This window comes from Colletotrichum spaethianum (genome assembly GCF_022836535.1).
Source record: "Colletotrichum spaethianum MAFF 239500 DNA, contig28, whole genome shotgun sequence".
Classification (NCBI taxonomy): domain Eukaryota; kingdom Fungi; phylum Ascomycota; class Sordariomycetes; order Glomerellales; family Glomerellaceae; genus Colletotrichum; species Colletotrichum spaethianum.
The window spans coordinates 268,793-287,333 of record NW_026054798.1 but is presented as its reverse complement, the minus strand read 5'-3'; the positions used below and the strand labels follow the sequence as shown (position 1 = coordinate 287,333).

The 18,541-nt window shown below is 57.8% G+C and overlaps 6 protein-coding genes across 6 annotated transcripts; 5 read left to right on the top strand and 1 right to left on the bottom strand.

Annotated features, from left to right (window-relative positions):
* Positions 1–47: 47 nt before the first annotated feature.
* On the bottom strand, positions 48–450 carry ColSpa_09413 (heat shock factor-binding protein 1; the record flags this gene model as incomplete). Its single annotated transcript, XM_049275625.1, has 3 exons — positions 48–136; positions 201–303; positions 409–450. 3 exons carry the CDS (start codon positions 448–450, stop codon positions 48–50), a joined length of 234 nt encoding a protein of 77 aa, XP_049131582.1.
* Positions 451–1,003: 553 nt separating this feature from the next.
* Positions 1,004–3,544, top strand: ColSpa_09412 (transmembrane GTPase fzo1; the record flags this gene model as incomplete). Its single annotated transcript, XM_049275624.1, has 1 exon — positions 1,004–3,544. One exon carries the CDS (start codon positions 1,004–1,006, stop codon positions 3,542–3,544), a length of 2,541 nt encoding a protein of 846 aa, XP_049131581.1.
* Positions 3,545–4,942: 1,398 nt separating this feature from the next.
* ColSpa_09411 (methylsterol monooxygenase 2-2) lies at positions 4,943–5,686 on the top strand (the record flags this gene model as incomplete). Its single annotated transcript, XM_049275623.1, has 2 exons — positions 4,943–5,620; positions 5,642–5,686. The coding sequence occupies 2 exons, from the start codon at positions 4,943–4,945 to the stop codon at positions 5,684–5,686; spliced, it is 723 nt and encodes a 240-aa protein (XP_049131580.1).
* A 3,973-nt stretch (positions 5,687–9,659) lies between these two features.
* On the top strand, positions 9,660–9,866 carry ColSpa_09410 (uncharacterized protein; the record flags this gene model as incomplete). Its single annotated transcript, XM_049275622.1, has 1 exon — positions 9,660–9,866. The coding sequence occupies one exon, from the start codon at positions 9,660–9,662 to the stop codon at positions 9,864–9,866; it is 207 nt and encodes a 68-aa protein (XP_049131579.1).
* A 208-nt stretch (positions 9,867–10,074) lies between these two features.
* Positions 10,075–10,797, top strand: ColSpa_09409 (alkaline protease 1; the record flags this gene model as incomplete). Its single annotated transcript, XM_049275621.1, has 2 exons — positions 10,075–10,113; positions 10,246–10,797. 2 exons carry the CDS (start codon positions 10,075–10,077, stop codon positions 10,795–10,797), a joined length of 591 nt encoding a protein of 196 aa, XP_049131578.1.
* A 3,380-nt stretch (positions 10,798–14,177) lies between these two features.
* Positions 14,178–16,323, top strand: ColSpa_09408 (aspercryptin biosynthesis cluster-specific transcription regulator atnN; the record flags this gene model as incomplete). Its single annotated transcript, XM_049275620.1, has 2 exons — positions 14,178–14,312; positions 14,416–16,323. The coding sequence occupies 2 exons, from the start codon at positions 14,178–14,180 to the stop codon at positions 16,321–16,323; spliced, it is 2,043 nt and encodes a 680-aa protein (XP_049131577.1).
* Between the last annotated feature and the right edge of the window lie 2,218 nt (positions 16,324–18,541).

Here is an 18,541-nt window from a genome sequence, read left to right as displayed (position 1 = left end):
ACGCCAATGGCATGCTGCCTCGCACCCCTCGTGAATGCAGACCACGGCTAAGACGACTTTGGAGGGCCACCATCCTTCTCCTTATTGGCCAACAGAGCTGCCTCAAGGTTGTCCAGGCGGCGAGACATCTCGTCCACTGTGATCGGCATCAGACTGGCTTCCCGAAAGTCACTTTCAAGGTTTCCAGTGATGGGGCTTACTCTTTGCAAAAATCTCACTGGACACTCCGGCGAACTTGTTGGAGATGGTGTTGAGGAGCTCCTCGACGGCGGCGTTGACGTCTGTCTTGGGGTCTTCCGAAATCTACACGTTGTTCAGAGTCAGCCCCGGAGCGATGAAGTTAATGATGGCTGTGGATGAGTGTGTGGACGATGTCGTGCGGCGGGGGCTGGAAGGTGGTCTACTAACGGCAGATTGGTTTGCACTCGAGTCGGGGTTGTTGGAGGCCATCTTGAGCGGCGTTGCTCGGATTGTCGACGAATTACTGGAGGATTGAGAGGCTGATGTACGAGGTAAGATGGCCGCTGAGATGTCGTGCTCGTGTTCTTAAATTCACTGTGTGAGTGTCTTGAGGCGATGGCGGGGTACCGAATGTTTGCGCAGTTGGTCCTAGCAAACATTCCAGGTTCGAGGCCGGGCTCCCAGAGCCGGTGGGCTAGTGCGGCGCCGGAGACGTGCCTGCTACAGCGCCAACTCAGGGGAGGCCAAGAGCCGCACACTGACCAAGCCTGAGAAACAACTGCTGACGGGCGCCGGAACCCAATGCCCACCAACGGTCCGCTTTCAGCACTTCGAGGCAACCTCAGCTGATGCCGTCATCCGTCTCCAAAGTTACTTTTTAGCTCTACAGTGTTCATCCGTACATCCTGACCCTCCTCATCGCAACACACGAATATACAATTGTCGATCCCCGAAGCTCCTGCTTGCTACTACCGACACCCGCCGGCCAGTGTAGCAAAACAATGGCCACGAGATAAAGCGGCAACAAGGCACGCCGCCCAACATGCCCCCCTACCCTTTCGAAAACCCGCGCCCCGTCGTCCTCGGCCTCGCCATCGTCGGCATCCTCTGGATCCTCCTCGCACCGGGCAACGGCGGCGCTTCCCTCTTTTCCGCCTCCGACCTCGCTATCCAGCGCCTGCGGAGGCACCAGCATGCGCTCGACCTGCTCAACACCTCGAATTGGGGCGACTTCGTCCCGCGTCAGAACGGCTCGTCCGCCGACCTGCTGCCTAGGTCCCTCAACCTTACGGGCTTCCGCGCCGAAGACGGGTTCGCATGGGACGACCTTGAGCGGTTCCAGGAGCGATGCCTGGAGTGGAGTCACAATGCAATCCCGCCCGTCGGGGGTGTGAACCTCTGGGATATTGGCGAGGGCGAGGCCGTTTGGCAGAACGCCACGGGCGCTGTCAAGGGGACGTGGGTACGCAAGGAGGCCATGTCGAAGAGGGAGTGGACGAGCTACAACCTGAGCGCCATCACGCCGAGTTTGCATTGGAGCGGCTCGCAGTCGGAATGGGCGAGGAATATCACGGGCGACGAGGGCAAGATCTTGATGGACCTAGTCGACACGGGGAAGCACGGGAGGGAGATCTCTTACCAGGGCATTGTCGAGGACGGCGTCGCCTCGTCCGGAGGCAAGGTCCGCAGCGCCAAGGCTTCCGTCACAATCGAAGACGTCAAGGGCAGCGGCGTCAACTGGGAGATGCGGCTGCACGGCGTTCAGTGGCCGCGTCAGGGGACCATTCTGCTGACCACGACTAGCGAGAAGTTTGACGGCATCTTTGGTCTGCCCCATCTAACGCCGAGCTCCGACTTTTTCCAGTCGAGCCAGCGTCTTCTCAACGTGACGCTGGCCGAGGTATTGCGAAGGAAGGAGAAGGAGGTGTTCAACGACGGCGTGATGCCGTGGACATCAGACTTGTCCAACCCGCCAGACACGCTCAATCCGGCGCCGCATTGCGAGTACATTATGTACGCCCAGGTGCACCCTCCGGACAGGAGTCATCTAAACATGAAGGGTTTCCGCCCGACCAGAGAAGGCATGGCGAAAATCATCAGCGACATCGAGCAGGAACTCCGGTTTCCAGAGGGTGCGCCCATCCGTGGTGTTCCGGAGCTACAGCTTTCCGCCATCATCTGGTCACCCGACTGCGCCTTCTTCCTCGAGACAAAAGGACCCCCGAACTTTGCTCCCGCGGACGGGCAACATCTTCAAGGCATGAAGACGGAGATCATATACCATAAGATAAGGATATGGATACTCCTCTTCGCCGTGGTGATTCTCAGCCAGGCACTACTGCTTAAGCAACAGATGAAGGAATCGGCGACGCCGTCGACCATGGGTCGCATTAGCTACTCGACGATTAGTATGATGGTCATGGTGGACGGCGGCATCTTCGCCGCCGCGTCCATGTGGGCGCTGGACGCCAGCATCACGTACTTGGAGTCCCTGTCGCTCCTCTTTGCTGCGTTTCTGTCCATGTCTTTGGGCGGCTTTTTCCTGGCGGAAATCCACAAAGTGCAAGAACCCGAGAACAGGCGGCGGGCCGAGAGAGAGCAGCACGCCAACAACGACACGCCGCGCACGCCGGCACCGACCGTCGAGCCCGGCTCCCTCCCGCAGCCCGTCACTGCAGGGCCTCGCAGGAGAGCGCCGTCGCCCCCGATCATTGTACCCTTTGATCAGGACATCGACGCCGAGTTGGCGGACGCCGCGAGCGGGGCGGCTGCGGTCCCAACAGCGGGCACCGGGGCAGGCGGCGGCCACCGCATCGGGCCCGAGGTCACGTTCCAGGCGGTCATCTTCCGCTTCGCCATGATCGTCTCCCTGATCCTCCTTGTCTCCATCGCGTCGACGTCCTGGTACCCGCGCGTGCGCAACTTCTTCGTCAACAGCGTGGCAATGGTCTACTTCTCCTTCTGGGTGCCCCAGATCTACCGCAACGTTCTGCGGAACTGCCGCCGTGCGCTCACCTGGCAGTTCATGATTGGCCAGTCGGTCCTGCGGCTGCTCCCCTTCGCCTACTTTTACGTCTACGAGAACAACTTCCTCTTCGCCGAGACGGACCGCCGGGCGTTTCTCATCTTCTGCGCCTGGCTCTGGGTTCAGCTCTGGATCCTAGCGTTCCAGTACGTCCTCGGTCCGCGCTTTGGCATCCCCAAGAGCTGGACGCCCGATGCATGGGACTACCACCCCGTCCTGCGCGAGGACGGCCTCGAGGCCGGCGGGCTGCCGATCGGCCTGCTGTCCGAGCCCGGCTCGCCGTCCCTTGATCGGGTCCGATCAGGCGAGGACAAGGACAGGAAGAGCGGCAGCAACCTGCGCGCGATCGACTGCGCCATCTGCCGCGAGGTGCTTGAGGTGCCCGTCATGCGGGCCGGCGAGGAGGATCCCGCGGCCGGCAGCGTCGTGGGCGTCTTCACGCGGAGGAACTACATGGTCACGCCATGCCGGCACATCTTCCACAGCGCCTGTCTGGAGGGGTGGATGCGGTTCAGGTTGCAGTGCCCCATTTGTCGGGAGGAACTACCTCCTTTGTAGCGGTGTAGCGGATATACGATAGATGTGATGCCAAAATGCGACACGTTTTCCCAGCGTTCACATTATCCATCCCCCGCAGGGTGCCGTGGCAGACACGACCACCTTTGTACCTCTTTCCCAGCGTCTGCTATGGTGTGTGTCCACCGATCATGACGTAGAATAACACGATCCCGGTTACGAGGTCCAACAGCTGCATCCGAATTCCCACGTCGACAACGCGCCAGCAGCCCCGGGATCAGATTCGCCCCAATGCCCTTTGAACATGATGCCCAATACGGCAAGTCCAAGCAAGGGCCGAGGCCGCCTTCTTTTCGATACAACGTCGACTCACATGCTCCCGGGAAACTCCGTCACGCATCGGGCCCCGCCGCGCCACTATCACAAAGTTTGCCAGATGGGCAAACCGCATGGAAGCCTCCATTTTCCTTTATATGGGCCGGACGGTGTATCAACGTGGCCAGCTCTTGACCCCGGATTTGGGCCAAGGCCGAACGCCTGCAGCCAAGCACGTCAAAGGACCCATCAGCCGGAGGTTGCAATGCGCGCTCGTGTTGTTCGTATAGGATGTGCGTCAACCCAAGCCGTGTCGCTTGCTCACGATGCTCGCCACAAGAGTTCGCATGGTGATTCTCTTGCCGTGTTATCAATCCAACATAGGAACCCTCCCCCCCCGAGACGAACGTCCCTTCACCGCCGGGATTTACCTGGAAAGAGGACCGCGCGATATGGGCCCGCCCCCACCCCGGGTTCGCTCTGCGGCGCTGCAACAAAAAAACCTCCGCGGCCTCAACCCACGCCCCTCATCGAGGGACCTCCCCCGACGTTGACATCACGACCAGATGCAGCGATAACCCGTCAGAGGCCGCCACGCGAAAGCTGCCCGCCACGACGCTGATAATCTCACAGTCTTGACGACCAATGGCAGGCTGCCCCGAGGCGTACGGACCAATCGCGCCCCAGCGTGTCGGGACACCCGCCCGGGTTTAGGTTTTCGACTAGCGCATCCCACTGAAATCGAGACTAACGGACTCTCGCCCAATATCTCGACCTCGTTCGACGATAGGTAGAAGGCGAGGGCTTCCCGCTCGCAAGCCCCATATTGCCGTCTACATATAGCAACCCGGCGCCCTTCGCCCACGGTTCCCGCCCTTCTCTGGTGGATTCGCCCCAAGCTTATTTACCGAGCACCCTCCTCCACGTTGTTTTTAAACTCCCGAAAGCCCAGCAAGGGGGCGACAAGCACTATTGCCTCCACAACTCCCACTCTCCCACGAGGTAAAACCCACCAGAGTGGGGGGCTTAACCGGCTGCTTCACCGTCTTTCGTGGAGTAATATACCGCCAGCCCCAGCCGTCCCCCTTTCCCCCTTTCGTCTCTCTCCCCGCCAAACCCCAAACCATGATGGACGAGTTGATCGACCGGTATCCCGCCGGGTACATTGAGATCATGGGGAGTGTGTCCGTGCAGCTGGTGTACATGGTGTTTGGGCTGTTGTTGGAACAGCTGCGGCCCCCGTACATCAGCGCGACGTCCCGGGAGATGCTGACGCAGAGCCTCTGTAACCACGTGGTGGCGACCATGACCCACGTCGCCTTTGTCATGTGTTCGGGGGGCCAGTCGATGCTGACCCGGACCTTTATCAAGCCGTACAGCCTGCCGTCCTGGCAAGAGGTCGCGCGGGACCTCGCCGTCGGCCTCCTGCTGCGGGACGCCGTCTTCTACGTCATCCACCGGCTGTGGCACGCCCCCGGCATCTACGAGCGCGTGCACGCCAAGCACCACGAGATCAAGCACCCCGGCAACCACCACATCCTGACCATCAGCTACATGTCCGTCGCGGACTTTATGTTCCTGTACGGGTTCCCGGTGGTGGGCATCGCCAAGCTCCTCGAGATGAACCTCGCCACCACGCTGGCCTTCTCCTTCGTCTCCGCCGTCGGGGAGCAGATCAAGCTCCTGTGGGGGGACGACGCCCACGACGAGCACCACCTGAACCTGGCGCCCAACTACGGCGTCTACGGGCTGATGGACGGCATCTGCGGAGCAAGCTCAGGTCGGCAGTCCGCTCCCGCCTCTGTGTGTATGACGGGCTGACAGATCTCCACAGCTGCGAGACCCGAGGTGGAGAGCAGCAAGGAATAGCGAGAGACCGAGTAGGCGCTTAATGTAATGTGTCCGCGCGCGTGTTCTTTGTTTGTGGTAATTTGGGGGTACGGACAAGCAGACTGCGCACGTAATGGCTTTATCAAGTAATGTGTAGACATGTATTGTAACGGTGCCCAATAGTAAACCGACGGGCATCGGTAAGAGAAGGAGCTTAGGGATTAATACACTTGCAACCATCCCGCTACCTTAATGCCATCGTATATCCTACTATCTCTGTACGGTGAAGCCCTAAGGGTTGCTCGATAAACAAATCAAAGACATTCCTCTTCAAACCGACATCAGGTGCATGCCAGCCATCAGTGAAGGACCGTAGCATGACCTGTCGTGAGTCTGTTGCGGATGTTGCTAGCGGGGGGTAGGAAGACTCCATCTCGGGCATCGTGACACTCAAAAGGCAACAATCTCGCCAGTCCAACACGTTTCCAGCATCGTCGAGATACGCAAGTACCTTTGGCTGCAACCGTGCGTCTATGGAATAATGCTACCACGCACGAAACGTGCCCGCGTACTAGTAGAGTCTCAAGAGCACCAGTTCGCTCATGACTCCATCTTCCAGAGCAGGCCCAGTGTCATGCAAAAGCCAGCGACACGAGCTTTGGCCGTATCAAACGTTGAATGCTCGTTTAGCAATCAATAGGCGCGCGCCACACGTCCCAAAGGCGACCGGCTATACAATTGGGGGAGGCCGGAAACCATGTCGTGGAAGCGACCCGGGTGCCAGCAGCCGAGAGCCCCGACACGAGGCTTGAAGATTACGGCCTCTTCATGAGCTCCCCCGTATCACAGTGGCCGGTGTGGAGCCTGGGAGGCTGACCCGTCCCGGAGGCTTGGGTCGCATCTCGGAGGAGTCCGAGCAGCAAATGATGAAGCGGGATTCCGCGTATCGGGACCATCCTGGTGGGGAGGCTTGGACAGAGGGGTCATGATCGAATCGACCAGTCGATTGCCGGTCCTCTCAGCCCAGATTCCCAAAGATCTAATAAGGGCAGCCCTGTAAGGCGAGGGACGACGAGGGACGGCGAGGCTGTGTTGGCGTTGCCGAAGATGAGACACGCCGCCGGTCAGTCTGTGATGTAAGAGAATGTAAGGGAACAAGTGGGTACGTCGCGCGATCGTCCGTGTGGGGTTCCTCCGCGATGGGTATGCGCATCACTCAGATGTTTCGGCGTATCCAGATACTCGGTCGTCATGTCACCGTATGAAGTCATGCCTAGCATGCCAACGTCGAGGGGGGGAAAGGCCCGATCAGGGTGGTGGTGTCGGAAGACCCTATCAGAGCAACCAGTGGACATGGCACAAGAGTGATGCCCCCCAGCGGCCGTAAGCACTGCCTGCCATTGAGTGGAACTTTTGGGCCACGGCGATGCCAGCGACTTCCTCGCTTCTTTCTGACATGCAGCTCGGCGCAGCGGTATGGGGTTGCGGGATTGGCCTGTTGCTTCACACTAATTTCGCAGTGAAGACAGGTGGGACGAGGCGTCTCGCAAGGCAGCATGTCCGTCTGCTTAATTTCTCCCAGACTCGGAGCTCGCGATCCTGGTTGCTGGTACCTGGCAGGAGATTGGAGCTCCAGATAGATGACCGCGGGTTGCTGTGCATCAGACCCGTCATGCGGATGTTGATGCACGGATTCGAACCCAGACACGCATTCCCTACGTCGATATCGCCAACGGACATGCCCGAGAGACACTGAGATGATGCCCAGTGATATGCAGGGGTGATGTCGGAGATTTGAACCGCAATGTCATCCGCTACACAACTTGAACGGGCCATTGATGGAGACATGCCATGCCATCGTGTTGACCACGTGAATTCCAACCGTCAGAAACAATCAAGCATGCCGCGCTTTTGGGGTCCACGGCACCAACGCCTTGCATTCGTAGGGAGTCTGGACACCCGTGGAAGACGTTAGACAATCGAAAAGGTGCCGAGGTTACCGGTCAGACTGCCGTTCCGAGCATCTAGAAAGTCTCACTGCCGAGAGACGCGGGTCCGCAAAGGTCTTAGACCCGGTGTCGAGGGTCTTTGATTCGAACCACGACTCCGGAACCGGTAGCATGTCCGCAAGGTCCACGTCTGTGGTTGGAGTCCAAGTAGTCGCATCCCTCTCATGCCAGAGAAGCGGGCAGAAGCGTCCTTGGGGGTGGCGCCGTGCGTGCGTGCGTGGGAACCGGAGCACCAATAGACCCTGATTCCAAACTAAAGGGAGCTTCACGTCTCGGACCCTGAAGGGGCTGTTAATTGGTGGTCCTTTATTGGGTGGCAGGAAACTCTCATGACCGGCGGCAACATGGCATGTCTGTTGACTAGCCCGTGCCCCCAATCATATGCTAGAGACGCTGATCGGTAGGGCTGAGGAAGATGCAAAGAAGCGTAGGTAGATGCAGCGAGGGCCGGCGGGATGAATTCAATGCAGTCAATAACCATGGTTAGATGTGGCTCCTCTGCCAGGCGAGAGACAGAACGGGGGCTGCTGGGTCGATGGCTGAGCAGCGGCGCTAAGGCAGGCGATATGTGGGCGCACTCGAGGCAGATTCCAGTGGTGTTATTGGATGCGGGGAGGAGGCCGCCCTAGCTAGAGCGCCCACGCCAGGTGGATATTGGTGGGTGATTCCCCGGCCACGTAGGGCAATTGCTGACGCTGTTTTCTCCGTGTCGTAGGGCTGAGATGGAGGGTGGGAGGGAGGCCGTCTCGAGAGGGAGAGAGAGAGGGCCCGCATGAAGCGATATGAATGCATTTGAAACCCTCCCCCAGCGGAAGCGGGCCGGCAGGATGGCTATTGCATGTGGCGCAGCTGACATGGCCGAAGCGGTGACTGAAGCCGAGACATTGCGCGCTCTGCAGACCGGCCTGACTCTCTGGCTCTCTGTTGAGTTTGTCCGTTTCCCGGACGAGCGACCGATGAAGGAAGGGTGACGAGACGAGATGTACGAGACGAGGTTGTATCGTTGCCAATGGTTGCGAGAAGTAGCGAAACATTTGGCTACTTGGATAGGAACGTCTGGTCAGTGCGTAGATACCTTGAGACGACCCAGTCTATTTGCTGGACAGGGCAGCAACATGTCCCGGGGTACCCAGGGTTGCTATCTGTGGGGAGCATCCATCTGAGACCCAACTGCGATCTTTGTCCTCGCTCAGTGATGTATGTCGTCTGAATGGCTGGGATGCGGTCTGGTGTGACGTATTTGGACGACGATGGCACTCTGACGGCGATCAGGACTTGACAGATGACGAGCAGGCTCAAGCTCGATCTTGCCGTCGGAGAATATCTTGCCAGCCCGGAGGCGGGTACGTCTGGCAATGGGTAACGACCTCTCGATGGCATCCTCCCACTCGAGTTGACAAACGTCGCGAGCCAGCCGAAGTGAGCCAGTGACGAACTGCTGGCAGTGGGAAAAGTACCTCTGCCTGCCTCGGTTTCCATCAGGCACATGCTTACTGCCTGCGAGACAGGCACAGCTCGCCTTACACAAACGCCGTCGAAACGGGCCGCTCGCGTCCGTTTGATACGAGGGCTCCTCTCTGACTGGCGATGCCATTGGCGATACGAGAAAGAGATGCGGATGCCTGCAGGTCTTGCATGCCAAGAGAAGAACGGGCGTGTACTGATAATACTGATCCGGCAAATTGTCGACAAGAAATGTTGGTTTCTTTTTCGTTGGTAATAGCCTATCTTTGGGATGGCTCGCTAACAGTTTTCACGTTGCTCGACATATCAACTGTCCATTCATGTAAGTAAACATGATCTTTTTAAACATCCTTCGTCTGAGAGGCTTGATATCCCAAACGCCACAAACGTGATTTTGGCCCTTGGCATTTACGAGGCTGCATGGAGTGATTGGCGAAGATCCTCGACTCGCAATTCGAGGCTCAATAATTGTATATGGAAAAAATAGAAACCGAAAACCCGTCGTGTGTCTAAGTGTTCATCGGTACGCGGTTGCTGAGATGTCGTGGTTAAGCGCAACCGCCGTCTTCCTAACAGTCGGCCTCCATGCTCCGCCCGCCGCTGTCCCCAGCACCGCCGCAGCCCCCGACGGAGTCATTCCCGGCGAGGGCACCTCTCCCTACATCCTCGACACGGGCGTGGAAGTCTATCATACCAACTTCGCCGGTCGCGCGGTGAAAGGGGGCACAGCGCGCAGCCAGAAGTAGCATTTAATGACTTTAGAAGCCACGCTCCGCACATCGCTTGCACTGTCGGGTCGGAGACGTACGGCGCGGTGAAGAAGGGAATCGTTGTAGATATCCAGGTTCTCGCAGGGCTTGTGGGTTGGCTTCCACACAATCTGTGGCCCGTAACCCAATCTCTAGCGCTAGTAATCGTCGCTGACACACGCCCGCTCCACAGGGTTCTGGCACCATGTACACTACGGCGACGGTTCTCTCCGGGTACAACTGGGTCCGTCAACAGCATCGCTAAAGCCCCCGGCCGTCTGGCCAGATCCGTCATCAGCATCAGTCTCGTTGAGGAAGCCAGCTTGTGCTATTGCGCCAGTTCCCAGAGACACCCATGCTAACCCTTCCGTTCCAGGGTTCCCCGACAGTACGACAGCCTCGGTCGACCTTTGACGGGGCGGTCAACGAAACGTACGATGTCGGCGTAGTGACGGTCGTATCGGCCGGCAACCTAAACCAGGATGCCTGCCGGCGGTCGCGCGCAAGAGCGGAGCGTGCTTTCACGGACGTGGCCACTGACTGGAACCGTACCCGCGCGTCCTTCTCCAAGTCTGGGGCCCTCGTCGAGATCTTTGCGCCGGGCGTCGCGGTGCGGCCCTTCGACCTCGGCAACGGGACCACGACGTACTCGGGCACGTCCGGTCGAGGGCGTGGTGCAAGACGCCTAAGACGGTGCGAACCTCCTGGCGTTCAATGGCGCTGCTTCCCGCACAACGTGGCTTTTGAAGCTCAGGACTGGTGGTGTAAGCCGTCCGCATGCGCCAATGCCGCATCGCTTTTGTCAACTCCCCGGCGTCGTGTGGTCACAGAGGAGGAGCGGGTTCTCTCCAGTCTCCAGCGAAGAAGCTCTTGGTGGGATTCCATCAATGGGCCTCATGCACGAGGTTTGGGACATCCCGGTAGTTAGTTGAAGCTTCGCCTAAGCATGTTGCCTCTCTGGCCTTCCCAAGTACCTAGCATTTGCAGAGCAGCTCGTCTGCGTTACCTCCAAAAGACTCTAGGCAACAGCCGGATACCACACTTAGCGGCCATTCTGTTGATTCCGTAAGAAAGGTTTATTTCAGGAGCCCGCTTTGTAAGCCCGCCCTCACGGGGTCGTCCGGTCGTTCGGGGCACGCACTCAAGAGGCGATGGCGGGATCGCCGCAGTCTATTGGCACCCGGCGGCCGCAGCTATCCACAAACTGCCGGGACGTTGACTAGACTAGGTAGACCTTCGACGAGGAGCGACTTGGTGACTGGATCGAGACTGGAGGGCTGGGCCGCTAGAGGAACACTGCGAAGCGATGAAAGGGGTGCCTTGTCAGATAATCTACAGGTGAGCACGTGTGTCGGCGGGGAATCCACTGCGACTGCGGTGCCCCCCATGTTTCTTCTCCACTTGCCGTTCTCTCTGCCCCCCTGGTTCAAAGTCTTTGCGAATTGTGACGATCATGTCCTCTGTGCCCCCCCGTCGCTTACAGGGCTTAGCCGCCCGCCCACCAAGAAAGACTGCAGCACGAGAGGACTGCAAAAAACTAACAAAAAAACAAGCACAGCCACGGAACAAAGCTCCGTGAGAGGAGACTAATACGTCGTTGGTGTCATGATTCGAGGGGATAGTGACATGGTCGAAGGCGTGGCCGAGACTAGGGGACATGCGGGAGACGAAGCGCGAATTCATGTGTGCGCGACAGAGCAGAGAAACATCCGAGGGACGTCGGCGGGAGACGCAAGCAAGGAGGGGAAACGCCCTGTTGGAGATTCGGAGACCAGGACGACGGGGCCAGTCCAGTGGGAGCGAATCGACTGGCGTATATCCGGGACGCGTTGAGGGCCGGCGCCATATTGGGACCACTTTCAATGCCTCTTTCTCTTTTTGCCGCGGCCTGGCAACTTTGATGGCCGGATGTCGCGCCGACGTCGCGCCCCTCTCATATCCCAGAGTCCATGAAGTTTCGGTTGTTTAGCCCTTTTACCTCGTCAGCCTCAGATAAACCCCATTGCTTTTCCCCGTCCTCCTCTCCCGCCCCCCCTTCCTTTGTGCCGACGAGGCAAAGAAAGAAACACCTCCATCCGTCCTTCGACACGTTCTTCGAAACCGTCACACGGGATCAAGGTACAACGACGAGAGCGGAAAGATCTGTGCCACCGATTGGGATAAGCCCAAAAACTAAACATCAATAGGTAGCCAGGTACTTGACCCCCCCCCCCCCCCCCTGCACAGCATGTACTTCGCCAGCGACAACATGTACCGATGTAGCATCCATGCAGTCAAAGGCATTTGATGGCCGGTGTCGCGTTGCACTGGGGGACGTACGTACGACCGACAAACCCCCCTTCTTGTGAGACGTAGACGTCTGCTCATGCGCAACTCTTGTCTAGCGACACAGACTACTTGTACCGGTAGACTCAACAATCTCCAGCACCGCTGCCCGTGTCCATGTCTTCCTTTCCCCCCTTCACGAGTTGCAGATACCTGGTTCACTCAAAGCTAGCAATGCTCGACTTGCGCCTAAAGTACCGTATGTACGGCGCGCATGCTTGTATACATACGTCAAGTAGAGACACGGCAACCAGACGCCTTGTCTCGCCTGGACGGTTCTTCTACACTGTTTGCCTCGTTTGGTGTTCCTCCTTGTCTCTTTCTGCCCGCCTGCAATAAAACCGTACAAGGATAGGAGTGACGGTGCCGTTTGTTGCGAGTGTCCTTGCCCCTTTGATTGTGCCTCCCGCAGCATTCTGTAGGCCAGCCGATTCCGAGTCCCGACCCCCCCGACCTAGGTCTCCGTCGTTCCCCCTCTACTCTCTCCCTTCTTCTGCTCTTGGCTAGGCTCGGTTGTCGCTCGCCTCTGTTGGTTCGCTCTCGATGGATAACCCGCGGCACTTGTCTTTGGCCGCACAATTGCTTTATTGCCTCTCTCTCTCTCTCTCTCACTATCACTCACTGCCTGGCCTGGGCTGGCCCATTGATCCCACTTTGTCCCAACCGAATATCGTTTCCCTGCCCGACTTTCCCGGCAATCTTCCCCCCATTTTTGCTTCTTCGGCAACCTCTCTCCTGCACTCACACATCGACGTCGACATCGGCTTCGACATTACCCCATCGTCGACACCACCATAAGCAACATCGCCAGATACTTGCCAACCACTACCACCTACCCCTGGCCGCCCTCTCGCTGATGCTCCCCACGTCACCCCTCCCTCCGGTACATGCCAAATCGACGTTGGAGGCCTGCATGCAGTGCAGCGCAGCGCAGCAACGTATCCCTCAGTCATCCTGCCTATAAACCGCCGTGTTTCCCTCCACCATCGCCATAGCACTGCTTCGCACCACACCACAATCGACAAATATCCCGGTCCACGTCTGCAGTCTGCTGCTCATCGCAAGCCCCCTCTAGCCTCCCAGACCTCTCCACATCGCGACTTGTCCCATTGCTTGGCTCTGTAGCTCGCTTCTCTCTGTTGTGGATTTCGGCCTCCCCCCCACCGACCTACTCGGATCCCCCTCCCCCCCTGGTCCCTGTGGACCAAGCAAGCTACCGTTTCGCTGCTCCATTCATGTCCAGTGGCTTGTAGCGTCACAACACTAGCTACGGATGCCCAGGTCCGCCGTCACCCACCATCCGCCAGCCCTATATTACTCTATCACCCGTCTCTCGCGGCCCCCAAGCCCCTTCCCGCTGTGAACCTGCTCAACACTTCTGCCGTTAAGCAGAATCAGCAAACCAGAGGCAAACAATCGTATCAAATCCCCCCCCAGTCGAGGAACAATCCCCAGCGATCACTGTTGTTCGACGTGCTTCAGTTTCCATCACCAATACTCAAAGAAGGCCGCGTCGACTGTGGTGGTTCTCCTTCGCCCACATCCGTGCACACCCAGCCCACCCTTTTCTTCTTGGCCTGTACTGCTTTAGTCATGTAAGTAACGAGAGCCCAGAGCTCAAGTTGAGGGATAGCCCCCGTCTCTCGAGCAAATCACCCCTCCGCCGGCCCTGTTCCCCGACCTGGCCAAACCCAAGCTAGGCCTGCCCTGTCTAACCGCCGAGTTCACAGACCACCCGTCATCGCGCCGATCCTTAGCTTCCTCTAGCTGCTGCCCTCTCCGCCCTGTCTTCTACACCACTAAGAGCCCCCCAAGTCCCCTGCCTTTTGGCCAAACTTTCTGCTCTGCTCCTCAGCTTCGTCGAAACCACCAACGCAAACCCCGTGGCCGAAAACACAAGGCCTTGTGCGATCCCAAGCCGCAGGCGATGAATGCGTCTGCGCTGTCGCTTTGGCCATAAACTTCAACCTGCACACCTCGACAATGTCGTCCCACGGCAACGCGGACGCCAACTCGGCAGCATCGACCAGTCCCGCCTCCTCTGACTCTCAGCAGAAGCCCAAGAGGGCCAGGACTAGCAAACCGAAAGTCAAGACGGGATGTAACAATTGCAAGTACGTAACAATTCCTGCCGCGGTTTCCGGCGCGAAGCAGAGCCTGACATGCTCCATCCAGACAGCGGCGCATCAAATGCGACGAAAAACGACCGTCTTGCTCCCAGTGCGTCCGTTCGAAGAAGATCTGCACCGGCTACCCGCCTCCCAGCCGCAGCGCAAGACCTCATGAGGTCCTCGCCATCGCCCCGAAACCCTTGGCTGCTGCCCAGGACAGCGTCGTACCCCCGCGAGCGTCCACGATCGAGGGATTGCCTCCCAGAAGGCAACAAAAGATACAGGCTCGCCGTCTAACGCCCCCGCAAACCCCGAGTGGTTCCTCCATCGTTACCCTGTATCGGCCCGCGGGCAACCTTCAACTGACCCCGCAGGAAGGCCTTTATTTCCAACTCTTCCGCTCCCACACTGCAAACGAGCTCTCCGGCTACTTTGACTCGGTTTTCTGGACTCGGACGGTCTTGCAGGAATGCCATTCCGAAAACGCCATTCGGCACGCCGTTGTTGCACTTGGGGCCCTCTATAAGACCCTGGAGCAGTCATGCGAGTCTCCGCCGGGCTCGCCGTCCGAAGTCATGAGCCCCATGGACGGAGCATACCGACATTGGGAAGTGGCGGTAAAACAGTACTCGGAAGCCATCAACGCACTTGTCCAGCTCCACCGAGACCAGAAGTCACACCGGACTCTGCTCATGGCCAGTGTGCTTCTGGCCTGCTTCGATTCCTTCGTCGGCGATCACAGACAGGCGATACGGCAGATCCAAACCGGCCTCGGCTTATTAGAAAAGCTCAGGGCCGAGAGGAGAAGGTCGTTTGTACCCGTTCCCGAGGAACCCGTCGAAGAGGAGCTCGTTACTATGTTCACCAGACTCGCTATCCAGGCCAAGTCGTACGACATGGCCTTCCATTTCCCCGAGCCTTATGTGATTCGGCTGACCCCGCAAACTCCCGAGCTTCCTCAGTCGCCACCCTCGGACGCCGGCAGCTCACCCTCGTCGATGAGCTCAATCTCGGTGCCTGACCAGTTCTCCAACTTGATGGAGGCCCGCATCGCCTGGGACAGGCTGCTTGAAAAAATGCTTCGCTTCACGGAGACTTTGTTCGTCTATCAGAAGTCGACGGGCGCGAACGGCCCGATGGGAATTCTCCCGAGGTCGCTCAAGCAATACGGCATGAGCTTCAAGGGACAGCTGGACGCGTGGTCAGAAGCCTTTGACTACCTCCTCGAGTCTCGCACGGCCCCGGGTGTCAGTTATCAGGAGAAAGCGGGCATTGCGGTCCTCAAGATGTTCCAGATTATGAGCCAAATCCTGTTCCTCATGACATACAGCGACAGCGAGTCACAGTTCGACGTGTTCCAGTCTCACTTCAAGGCCATCGTGGACCTTGCTTCCGAGGTGGTGGGTGACGAGGAGAGGCGCGCAGCGGCCAAGAGGTGCCCCGATCCCAGCCAGTGCCCCCACCGCCACAACCATAGCCCGGACATCTTTGGTGGCCATGAGTACAACACTTATCACATTAAGCCAAGCTTCAGTGCCGATCTGGGAATTGTACCGCCCCTGTTCGTCGTTGCGACCAAGTGCCGACATCCCGTTATTCGACGACAGGCCATTCAGCTTCTCAGGAGCAGCGCTCGCCGGGAGGGCATGTGGGATAGCGAGCTCACGGCACGCATCGGGCAGTGGGTTGCGGCGATCGAGGAAGAGGAGGATAGATCGGCGCCGTCGCCTGACCCACGGTCCAGCGCTACGAACGGCAACGCGAGAAAGGGGTCGGTGGATTTCGGCGAAGGCACCCCTCTGGGACCTGGTGGCAACGCTCGTTGGGATGTGCGAAGGGACAGCGCCATCCCAGGCCTCGCCAAATCGAAACGGTCCGTTCCCGAGGAAAAACGCGTCATGGTTCGAGCGGTGGACTTCGATCTCAGAGCTAGGTTCGCCAACCTGCAGGTTGGCACTCGGGGTATCATCACTGGCATGCCAGACATGCGGTCTAGGGTCACCCAGATAACATGGTAGCCGTTGGCCGAAAAAGTGGCCCGTGTTGCTTGTTGGGGAAATTTTTATGCTTGCGTTTGCGTATTTGGCTTTTTGATATACCCCAGCGATTGGTAGAGTACAGAGGCTATCAAAACTTGATCTTTTTTCATGTATTTCTCCTCTCTGCTCCCCCTGTTTCCTCTCACTACTCTCGACACCAAAATTCACGAGTCATGATTGGGGGATATTGCAAGCGCTTTTCTTTATCAACACAGTTGCTAGGACGAAACAGTGTCTGGGCTGGCCGGTGTGGACTCGGACCAAGCCGTTATCGCCGCGAGCAGCGGATGGGCTGCATTTTGGGAGGAGTTGCATGGTCTTCAAAAAAAACAAAGAATCAACCCTATGGACTGCGCAAGCAATAGTCGTCGAACCCACATTGGGTAATGGGAACATCAGCACGAGTATGGCTTGTACCAAACCACAACGTAATACACATGGCATAAATGTAGTCTCCACCCGTCAGAGAACAAGGCTTTCGGGTTCCCGTATTTGCAATCACACAAGCAATCTTAAAGATGAGCGCAACTCAATTGCAAAAGTATCCAGGATGGGAACGCTAACACGACAGGGAGCGGCTGGCATTTCGCGGGCCGAGGGGAGATGGGACGATATCTGAAACTATGGTGCTGCTTTTGCAAGCGACGGCGAGATTCCAAGATTCAGGAAACAATGCCGGTGATCCGGTCATCAATTCGTATAGTGCGAGAGCCGCAAATCATATGGTTGTCTCGACCGGCAGGAGACGGCATCGTCGTCTGAGCTCCGGTCGGCGCGAGTTCGTCCGGCGTGCGGACACGGTTGGTCACTCTCGGGAGTCAACAGGTCCGGTTCTCCACTTTTGTCCGGCGACGGGCCGATGTGACTTCCGGTCTGCGCAATGAGTCGACTTGCAAATGGAGGGTTTCCAGCTTTTACTTTTGGAGAATCCCCTTCAGAGTCTTGCGGAATATCCAAGTCACTCGAAACATTTGTCTTGCGTTAAGAAAATGCTTAAACTCGCACGTTGCTATCAGCTCCGAACCCTCTCGTGTGTGAACGCCGTAGCGTGGTAGAGGAACAGAGGAAGCAAGTAGGTGATTTCGGAGAACGGAATTTGGTCCCGGGCGCAATGAGGGCTGGTTTTCTTCATCTCTTTCCTTACACGGTCGGAGCCTACGCGCTCGTACATGCTTCTTCGTAGAAGAAGGACAGTGGACGACGGGTTTGCCCTAGCCATGCTCGGATTTCATCTTCAGCCAGGGATTCTTCATTCAAAGAGAGAGTACCCCTGACGAGAAAGAGATTGCGAAAGTTGGGCCTGGGCGGCCTTTGGTCAACGCAAGCAGTCCCCGTTCTTCGCCGCGAGAAACAAAATGGACCAAAGGCACCACGGATTCGTGTCGTCTCCTGAAGGGCGGTAGCAGGCGTCCCCCGGCACCGAGATGCCGGGATCTTGCCGGTCTTCCTTTGTGCAATGCTGCTGTGAATGTCAGCGTCTGGCCGCGGTGACATCCCGCGAGCGACGTGGGCGATGCAACCATACCCTCGGTCTGCTCTTAGGAAGAGGACCAGCGAAGACCAAACGATGGCAATCATCCAGGGAGGTTAAGATTAGCAATTCTCACGTATGGGTTTCTCTAGCAGCATCCGATAAGTAGAGCCCTGGTTTGCGGTTGCCGTGCCCATTTCTGACCGGGACTGGATGCCAGAGTTCTTCGAAGCCATACACACAATACGCAGCAATGTACATGTCAATAAGAGGAAGGAACTCGCCCGGCGTCTTGGACTTTGACAACTCAGATCTTAAAGAGATGCCAAGGAGCATCGTTCAGCAAGATACAAGAAGGAAGAAAAAAGAGAAACCTCCAGACACGGCTCGCGAGCAGGTAAACAGCAAAAGTAAACAACAACCGCCGAGGGGCAACCGCATTTGGACCCCTCAGTGGATCACGGTTGGTCATTGAAAAAGCGCGAAAAAGTCAATGGAGGATGCTAGTGGCGGCTAAAGAAATTGGGGGAGCCTCTGCATGAAAAACACTAACAGCGGCCTCCCAGTCTCGACGAGCGGATACCGGGCAATTGCCGCTATTAGCTTGGGGGAGGCAATGGAAAATCTTCGCCGGGCTCCATCTGCGCTGGAGGAGGTCGACGATCTAGACGCCACCATCTGGCAAATTGCGATGTGGGGGACTACCCGGAAGCCGAGTCGTGGAAG